Raw genomic sequence first — 10,528 nt, 5'->3', positions numbered from 1 at the left:
GCCCGTGGGCCTAGGAGACTTTGAACCCAATATTCATTCTAAGTGACATAATGATAACGTTGCTCATGCGAGCGTGAATTAGCCGAGGGTCTTTCGGAAACAGCCTCTCTACTCCTTCGGGGTAGGGGTAAGGTCTGCGTATACACTACCCTCCACAGACCCCATTAGTGGGATTTTACTGGGTTGTTGTTGTTGTTGTTTATTTTAAGGGTAAACACTTATTTTTGATAAATTTAATCGATCAAAATTACTCAGAAATATATAGAAAAGACTATTTTAATTTTACCACCAAATATAAATTATCCTTTTCTCAAATAATCAATGTTAATAATATTTACTCCAATTTAATCTAGGTGTCTTACTTAATTTTTTAGTTTATTTCAAAACGAATGCATCCTTCTATATTTTGTAACACTTTAACTTCAACTTTTTACATGGTACATTTAAGACCATAATATTCAAAGGATTTGGATACATTACACATATTCTTAATTTAAAATTATAAGATAAAAAAGTATTCCTCACTTTCTTAAGCTTTATGCTCAATCAAACTAAAATATTGTAACGATATGAATAGGTTCCTAGAATGGCATAGAGTACGTCAGCAGTGATGTAATTTTCGAACTTTAATGTGGTAAACTGAAAATAGAATGAGTCTTCTTCTTGTTTGTCTTTACTTATGCTTAAAAGAACATAATGTATGTCAAATGTAGAATAACATTATTTATATGATTATAAATTATTCATTAAAAATAAAATAAAAATTCTAAATATTAAATTATATTTTAAATATAAAAATATGTTATTATTTTTCAAACAAACTGAAAAAAATGTGTGTCACGTAAATTGGACAGAGGGAGTAACATCCGCCTCTTTCACATTTCCATCTCGTTTAGTATATAAAAAATCAGTAAAATTTCAATAAAAAGTAGAGTATGAATTAATAATTTTAAAAAGTGCAATGGGTTCAGTTGTAAGAACATAAATATTAAACTCAACAAGTTAAATTCTGGATCTGATGGATAAAATAAATTCTTGATCTGCCTTTGATCCCATCGAGTATCGTATATTTAAGATTTAATTCTCTTTGTAGCAAATTAAATACTCTTCACTCATTGTTTGTTTTGCACCATTTTTTAATCTTTTTAGCATATTCTATAAGACTAATTTGAAAAAATGCAAAACAATGGAAAAGAGTGTATAATCATCAAATAAGAAATATAAAATCTCTCTTCGCTCGGCTAATAACTTGTTATCACATGTTAAAATTTATTGACTATGTAAACACAAACTTTACACTGTCGATGCATATAAATCAAAACTTTCTTGACTACATCATGTGCTAAAACAATCGTGTAACAGTAGTATTTGAACTCCATCCGGACCATATAAAAGTTTGACAAAAACATAAAATCAAGAAAAATTAGATAAGATATGTTTATTTTAATTTCAAGAATCTTTGCAGGGAAAATAAAGAACGACGGATGTGTGTGTATATATATATATATATATATATATATATATATATGAGACTATGAATTATCCCATTGAAAAGGTAGAATGCAATTCATGTCAAAGACAATACATCAAAAGAATAAACCACTATACAACAACAAGTCGTCAACTACGCATCAACCCTAAGCAAGTAGAGACCGACTATATGAATCCTCAGTGTTCATATCACTCCAATAATAAAAGAATAAACCAATATAAATATGACTATAAGGAGGGTTTAATCGTCTATTCATACATACATGACAAAATAGCAACACTCGACTTACAAAGCAAACATGCAATATACAACAATAACTAAGCCTCAATTCCAAGTAAGCTGAGATCAGTTATATGAATCCTAACTGAATTTGTCGCTCCAATAATATAAGAACAAACCAATTTAATCACAAACATACAAAGGCCCGTTAAATACCACTACGAGGGGGTTTACGAGAAATGATGTATTTGTGTATTCATACGCAGCAAAGCGCGCAACACATACTCGAACATGCAAAGTAGACAGGTAAATTAAGCCAGATTAAGCTGCCTCACTTGACAATAACTCAAGTTCAGCCCACCAGAGAGGAGAAAGCCTTGGAACTGCAGCATTAGGTGATACATCAATTGCTTCCCTTAGTTTTGCAATGGCTTCTCCTATAGTTGGTCTTTTCCTTGGATCTTCTTGTATGCATTGTTCAATTACTTCACAAATAACCATAAGCTCATTATTCTTGAAAGACTTCAATGTTGGATCCACCAATGAGATGATATTCTGCTTATCATGAAGATATTTCGCCGCCTAAAACAAAGCAACAGTTATGATAACAACAACAAGCTCAGTAAAATCCCACAAATTAGGTCTGAAAAAAGAATAAAGTTTGGCACCTATGATGTTTATGAATTGTAAAAGAATAAAGTTTGACAAATCCTGCTCTAGCCCGAGGCAAATCTAGGATTTAGGTTCATAGTAAGCCTAATAATACACACATAAGCATCATTTTTTTTTTTTTTTTTTTGCATATGTACTTATGGACTTTGTTGTTCAGACTCTTTAAAAATCCTCGAAAAGTACTGCATTTTTTGAGGATCTGTGCGACACCATTTCTTGAGATTCCACGCAACATAGGTTATGGATCGAGACGAAAGCAATGGATTCAAATGAACCAACTGAACCAGCTCTTAGCTTGCCTCTGGCACTAGCCAGAAACAAGAATTGCAGCATAGGGAACAGAACATAAAAGTTGAAGAATTAAGAGAATAAGGGAAGCATATGATATAGAAAAGATGATAATTTACCAAGTTCAGAAGAGACTCTTTTTCTTCTGAATAAGGCGATTTTCCAGAAATAATTTCTAGTAAAAGAATTCCAAAACTATAGACATTCATTTCAGGATCAGCAAGCGGCGGCAGCTCAGAGTTCTCTAAATCATCACTAGAGGACTTTGACTTGGCCGTTAGTTCCGACCAGAAATCAATTTCTGTAATCTGTATAACGAAAAATTACGGATTTACTTCCACATTGTATACAATACAAGTGTTCAAAGATTCATTTATAGTAGATATAGTTTCTTGATGACATATTGAGGTATATATAATCCATAAGAAGCAGACCTTAGCAGCATAATCGTCGGTCAAAAATATGGCCTTTGAATTCAAGTTGGAATGTGGTACGGGCGGGTTCAAATCATGCATGTACTGAAGACAATACGCTGTACCCATGACCGTCCTCATCCTTGCGGGCCAGTCAAGATGATCGGCTTCTTCAACTGGAACAGCGAAAAACATTTAGTTCGCGTTATTGATTGATAAATCAAAGCACCAATATTGGCCGATTAACTGAAACATGAATTGCTAGAAAGTTTAATTACCATGAAGATGTTCGAAAAGAGTTCCATTTGGAGCATACTCGAAGACCATCATCCGAGTGAAAGGTTCATCCTCCTCGCAATATCCAATAAGATTAACAAAATTCTTGTGGTTCACTCTTGAAAACGTATCGATCTATTCAGGTAAAACAATAAGAAACATCTATGAGTTTTATAATTGAAAAAGTAAAGTGTGAGACAGAAAAAGATTTTAGGGATTGTATATTTGTGAAAGCAAAGCAATATTTACTTTCTTTCTGAAGGCAGTTTCTGAGTGCATAGACCAATTACTCAGAGAACTTATAGTAGTTGAGATAACGGCAATCTCCACTCCGCTGGACAGTGTTCCTTTGTATACTATATATGAATCGCCGCTGGTTATAATGTTGCTAAAATCCTCGCATGCTGTTTCGAGCTCGGACCTGTTCAGTTTTGGTACCCCTACAATGTTTCCACCATCAAGATAATTACAATGGAAAACAAATAATCACGCAGTAAGATGAAGGATTTCACCTTCCTACGGTTGTTGCTGAAAAGCAAGATATAGTGAAAAAGGGTATATAAAAACGCTACGCTAAGAATATTAGTACTACAATTCCTCATAAGAGGAAAAATATCAGTACTTCCCTTTATTCAATTAAACATGTTATAAGTATTGATTAATGGGATGATATCAACCAGTGAGAAAGGTTATTAACGCTTCAACTAGTTTGAGGGTGGGGACAAAAATCATGTTCGGCATGAGAACAAAGTCCAACATTGGTAGCTGAAAAGATTGAAAGCCTACATATAAGTTAAGTGTGAAATCTTTTAAGGAAAACTGTACGAGCTTGGCCCAAAGCGGACGATACATATAAGGTAAGTGTGAAACCTTTTAAGGAAAACTGTACGAGCTTGGCCCAAAGCGGACGATACATATAAGGTAAGTGTGAAACCTTTTAAGGAAAACTGTACGAGCTTGGCCCAAAGCGGACAATACATATAAGGTAAGTGTGAAACCTTTTAAGGAAAACTATACGAGCTTGGCCCAAAGCGAACAATATCATACCATGTTGAGAGTATTTTCGGGCTAGTCGAGCCCAACATCTAATATCAGAGCCCAGGTTTGGCGGGACGGGTATGACGATGGCAAAGTGATGGCGTGGGGCTCGTTTATCCAATCACATCATGTTAAGAGTATCCTAAGCAGTTTTAGCCCAATAAATCAGAATATTAACAGTATCAACTTTTGACACAATCTGATCAAAATACCAATTTGATCAAAATACCCGTAACAAGTGATGGTGTGGGGCTCGTTTATCCAAAGCGGACAGTATCACACCATGTTAAGAGTATCTTAGGCCGTTTTAGCCCAACAAATCAGAATATTAGCAGTATCAGTTTTTGACACAATTTGATCAAAATACCTGTAACAAATGCTTTTTGTAGCTGTCCACTCAGTCCAGTTTTCCAAGGACCAATTGTTCTAGCTGCTCTGCTTCGGCAGATTAAGAACACAGATACGGCAATAATGAGCAGAAATACTCCACCTAAAATCCCAACTACATATTTCCAAGGGCTTTCAGATTTTTTGGCAGGTGGAGTTTCACCATTAGTTGGCTGTTTAAAAGCACTCATAGGCTGCCCCTCGGGATTTAATCTGTCTTGAGACTCATGCTGTGGAGGTGAGAAAGGTAAGTTTGTAGGAATTATTCCATTGGTATTTGGCACAGCGCGAAATGAACCACTACTTCTACTACTCGGCATTTGAATAACAGGACCCAATGGTCCTTTAATATTAGCAGGAGCAGCAGCAAGATTACTGGATTGTTCGGCTAACTTACGTCGTGCAATCTCCTCTTTATGGTCATCCAAAAAGCCCTTTCCAGGGGATGACCTATTGAAAAAAAATGCTTCTCAATGACAAAACTTAATGACGAACACGTTATGTTAACAGATGTTTAATTACTTACAATTGGAAGAAACTGAGGTAACGGAAAAGTGTTCCCTTTATTGGTTCGATAAAGGAATTTATCATCTTGAATGGTTTCATGCTGCCATGCCAAATGCTGCCGGAAACAGACATCAAATTATCAGAGAAAAGCATGCAAAATACCTTATTTGAGAAATGCAGTAGATCAAGTAGCTGGTGTTTTTCAATATAAAGAGCATTTTCTGAAATTAAACTATTGGCTTATATATATATATATATATTTTAAATGTCCTCAAACAAATTTCATTTATTTTACCACATAAACAACTACAACAACATCCCAGCATATTCCCACATGTGGGGTATGGGGAGGGTAATGTGCACGCACACCTTACCCTTACTTTGTCCAGGTAGAGAGGCTGTTTCCAGAGATCCTCAGCTTAGGCAAGCACAGTTAGAAAATATATTTTACCACATAGATTGACTATAACTATGTAAAAAGGCCACTGACTAAGACAGGATACCAGAAAGCTAAAAAAAGATCGTACCAATGCCGAAATTTTCTTATACAGCGAGTTCCGGAAACAAAACCAGAAGTGAGATTGTCATCGAATTGCAATTCCGAGACTAAATGAAGCTTCCCAATTTCCAAAGGAACACTCTCTTCAAAGTTGTTGTTACGAATCAACCTGGAAAAAAGAATGAGACACAGTTGATGAGCATTTTGATCTCACTTCTGCAGCACGAATGTGCATGCGTATGTACAGATCCGCATGAAAATCATTGACTCACAAGATTCTTAGTGATTGTAAGTCTCCTATTTCTGCTGGAATTGTTCCACTCAAATTATTATCGCTCAAGTCAAGCACTTCGAGCCTATTGAGTCGTCCAAATTCTTTAGGAATAGCGCCAAAGAAATGGTTTCCTGAGAGCATGCTGCGAAAGCAATCAGAGAGCAAGAAGAAATACTGTTAAGATTCAAAAACAACTTATGCAGAAAACAATGTAAATGCAGAATACAAGATGATAAAAGATGATTGCTCAATCCAAAACTAATCTGTCCTCTGTCCCTACCTCCCGATTAACTTGACCTACAAAACTTTTTGTTCTTCACAGTTTACCTGAACACTTCTCTTAAAACAATAAATTCCAACTCCATGAACTTAAACTAAGCTGAAAAATCTCTTAATAAAAGATCAATGAACAGTTCTGCATACCAATATTATTAGCTTCAACCATTTCCTTCATTAGGCACACAGTTATCGATCACGAGATATTTATTCAGAATAGTACCAAGTATGCAGTTGACGATTCTGCAGTTATGTTCCTTTTTATCCAAGTTGTCGATCAAAGATTATACAACCTTTTACAGATGGTTCAGGTAAATAACACAAAGTAACATTAATGAGCAAGAACGTCAAAGGAAAGTATATTACTATAGCAAAAGCTTACAGCGATCTCAAGTGAGTAAGATTTCCAAGCTCCGATGCCAGTGTTCCTTCCAAAGAACATCCATGGAGATTTCTGAACCAAGCGAAAAAGAAAGAGCGACTAATTTAACGACATAAAAAGATCACTATAGTCTAAACAAATGATTTCAGTGTGTTGCACTTGGTTTATCATTATCAGTTCAACAGACTGGTTATAGAATCAAATCAGTGAGCACTAACCAATAGAGAAAGGTTATTGTCAAAACAATCTAAACTAGAAAAGTCGAGTATGCATAACATAACAAGAGACTTACAGCGTTTGCATTTTACCGTCCAGACACTCAACACCAGACCACATGCACGGGTCGCAGTCATCAGCATTCCAGTTTTCAAGAACTCCATTAGGATCAGATTCCACTTTTAATTTGAATTCCAACAATGCCAATCCTGTTTCTCAAATCAACAGTAATCAGTAAAACAAAGAGTAAGCCAAAACTTGAATTAACAAAGAGAAACTAGAGGATACCCCACGGATCGCAAAGACAAAAACCATTGGCCTAAGTGAGTAAAAAGCATGAAAGATCAGGGTTCAAATTCCAACAATTATGTGACACGCTCTCCATTTTAGTATGTTCGGAAAAGAATAACATCTTTCTGTATTTAGAAATAATTTGACTTTAAAATTCCGATTATACCATTGATGATTTGATTTATATTCATAGAAATGTCTATAGCTTGTTTCAGATCACAAGTTTCGAAATTCTTTCTTTCTTTCTTCATGTCCAACAAAACATGGCCACATAAAATGGGACAAAGGGAGTACGTGATTTTGTCTCATATGCCTAAGCCTTGACAGGCATAGTAATGATACCTATGCTGATTGGAGATGCACAATAAATCCAATGGAACAGTCGAAGTGCAGATAAGCTGGTCTGAACACCACCAACAACAACAACAACAATAATATATCCAGTGTAGTCCCACAAGTGAGGTCTGGGGTGGGTAAAGTGTACGCAGACCTTCCCCTGCCTTTAAGAAGGCAGAGAACCTATTTTCGGTAGACCCTCGGCTCAGGAAGGATAAAGGGAAGGCGCAATAGCAAGCAAGCCAATCTGACAACCGAAAGGTCTGAACACCACCATCATCAAAAAATAAAAAGAAAGAAACTAGAGAATATCCAATGACAAACACAAAGATAATAGTAAACTACCTTCAGAATTGAGAGAGCAACATCCATGAACCTCCAAAAGAAGAATCAAAATGGAGAAATAAGACAACAACTTGATTCCATAAATGTTCCATCTACCCCTCATTGCTTGCAAAACCATATGTTAAGGCAGTAATAATTTCTGCCAAAAGCCAGGACTCTATACAAAATCTCACACAAAATCGCCAGCTTTTTCGTATGAATTGACTCTCTCCCGAGCAATGACAAATCACTCGGACACAGAATCACACATTTGCTTATCTGCACAACTCTATACTAGACACAAAAAACAAAAAGAATTACAAACAATAGCAAAAAATATTAGCCCTTTTTCATATAATTAACCATAATGGGGTCTCTATTTTTCATATTTAGGCTATAATACCTCTGTTTTCACCATTATTTATAAACCCCGAGTCGTCAAAATTTCCAAGATTCAATCTTTAACTGAAAATGCAGACACAGAAATAAGAAAAATTAGCAAGAATTAATTTTTTTAAATAAAAGAAAGAATCAAAAGCAAAAAGGTGATCAGAGAATAACCATATTCGCAAGCAATTAACAGAAATTAAAAGATTCTTTAAAATAATGGAAAAAACAAAAACAAAAACCAAAAGGGAGAGAAGGGTAAAGATTAAATATTACCAGAAAATGAAGTTCTTGATATTTTCAAACAAATTAAGCAAATGCAGAATGTGGGAATTATGGAATTTAGAATTAGAATCCAAAGAAAACTATGTTGGTAATAAAGATTCTAGCTTTAATCTTTTTAATTTTTTTCTTTTTTTGTATATTGAGTGCTCTTTTCAGGATGATCTTAGAAGAGGAACCTCTCTTCGACCATCCCTGAGAAAGAGGATTGAGGAAAAAAGAGGAAAAAAGCTTTCTCTCTCTTCTTTTCTCTCTCTAAGAGAAGTTTTTCTGTTTGTTTCAGTTTTTTTAGGTAACATCACAACCACCATTTTTCCCTAACTCGTTTGGGGCGCGCTTTTACGTACGTGCCTGCCTCTTTAAGCCATTAAAATCTTCTTGAAAGAATGTTGTTGTCAGCACATAGTGTATATGATAATCATATATTATATCGTCTTTTTCACTACGCATTTTTTCTCTATTCTGTTGTGATTATGCAATCTTACTTTGAGCCCAAAGTCTATTGAAAATAGTCTTTCTACCTGCACAAGGTAGGGATAAGACCGCGCACACACTACCCTCCCAAACTCCACGTATGAATTATACTAAGTATTTATTGTTGTTGTTGCAGACTGCCAGTGATAAGCCGGAGGAAGATGAGGATGACATCAAGTCATCATGCCCCTTATGCCCAGGGCGACACACGTGCTACAATGGCCGGGACAAAGGTCGTGATCCCGTGAGGATGAGCTAACACCAAAAACTTGTCCTCAGTTTGGATTGCAAGTTGCAACTCGCCTGCATGAAGCCAGAATCGCCGATCAGCCATACGACGATGAATTCATTCCCGGGCCTTGTACACACCGCCCGTCACACTATGGGAGCTGGTCATGCCCGAAGTCATTACCTTAACCGCAAGGAGAGGGATGCCGAAGGCAGGGCAAGTGACTGGAGTGAAATCGTAACAAAGTAGTTGTACTGGAAGGTGCAATTGGTTGTTGTTGTTGTTGTCGTCTTTAGCTCACCGAGGACATGATCCTAGATAGGAGAGCATAAAAGTCAAAGATTATACTAGAAGGTTAGTAATAAGTTGAACGATTAGGATAGAAGATTAGTAGGTAGTCGAGAGATTCCTCTCCTTTATGGGGGGAGCGTGGGTCTAGTTTAGAGCACCTTAGATGCTCCCTCTTTTCCTTGCCAGTATTATTGTTATTATGCTAGCTTTATCATATTATAGATATTTCTTTTACTTTGGTTAGCTTTACTATTTTTTGCTATCATTACTTTTCTGTTCTACGGTATTTTCATTATAACTTTTTACTCTTGTATTTTTAAACTTGTCTTGAAAAATATTTTTCTTGAATCTATCGGAAACAATCTCTCTACCACATAAAGTTAGGGGTAAGTTCTACGTATACCCCAACCTCCTTAGATCCCATTTGTAGGGTTACACATGTATGTTTTTATTGTATATATTATATTCGTCCCAAATTATGTGGCACTCTTTTATTGTTAGTCAGTCCTTTTTAGAATTCCTACTTTACCCTTAATTAATTGATTTATAACCATATAAAAATGTATGATTTATTTTAGACCACAAATTTTAAAAGTCTTCTTTCTTTCTTATAAAACTCTGTGTCAAATCAAACACAACCACATAAAATGGGACGGAGGGAGTAATATAACTTATTTGCACGTGTTATTTATGTCAAACCTTAACAAACAATGATTAAGTGATCTAACAAGATGAAAATAAGGCAAAATATAAAATTATCGGTCGGCCAAAATTAGTTATATTTTCTAGCCAAAAAATATATAAAATATGAATATTATATGTATATGTATACACATATATACAAAATCTATACATTTTATTGACTATTATTTTTGAAAGCGATTAAAAATATGTGTTTCTCGTAAAAATACATGTTAATTAACCATGGTTAAGTGAAAAAAATATATGCCATGCATCTATTGGTTTTGCGAGTTC

The 10,528-nt window shown here is 35.3% G+C and overlaps 1 protein-coding gene across 2 annotated transcripts; it reads right to left on the bottom strand.

Annotated features, from left to right (window-relative positions):
- Window positions 1-1,692: 1,692 nt before the first annotated feature.
- Window positions 1,693-8,822, bottom strand: LOC104101913 (protein MALE DISCOVERER 2-like). Of its 2 annotated transcripts, none has more exons than XM_009609464.4 (14): window positions 8,554-8,822; window positions 8,294-8,355; window positions 7,912-8,184; window positions 7,016-7,148; window positions 6,724-6,795; window positions 6,064-6,207; window positions 5,820-5,960; window positions 5,312-5,407; window positions 4,766-5,235; window positions 3,610-3,800; window positions 3,363-3,495; window positions 3,106-3,260; window positions 2,791-2,979; window positions 1,693-2,293 (listed from the first exon to the last, which is right to left on the bottom strand). In XM_009609464.4, the coding sequence occupies exons 3-14, from the start codon at window positions 8,027-8,029 to the stop codon at window positions 2,033-2,035; spliced, it is 2,103 nt and encodes a 700-aa protein (XP_009607759.1). In that variant the 5' UTR covers window positions 8,030-8,184; window positions 8,294-8,355; window positions 8,554-8,822; the 3' UTR covers window positions 1,693-2,032. The 2 variants fall into 2 exon arrangements, with proteins under 2 accessions (XP_009607759.1, XP_009607758.1); XM_009609463.4 differs by having other exon boundaries at window positions 7,912-8,179.
- Between the last annotated feature and the right edge of the window lie 1,706 nt (window positions 8,823-10,528).

The sequence above is a fragment of the Nicotiana tomentosiformis genome, chromosome 9 (assembly GCF_000390325.3).
Source record: "Nicotiana tomentosiformis chromosome 9, ASM39032v3, whole genome shotgun sequence".
NCBI classification, from domain to species: Eukaryota; Viridiplantae; Streptophyta; class Magnoliopsida; order Solanales; family Solanaceae; genus Nicotiana; species Nicotiana tomentosiformis.
The sequence above is the reverse complement of the archived record's forward strand: the minus strand, read 5'-3'. Positions and strand labels throughout refer to the sequence as shown.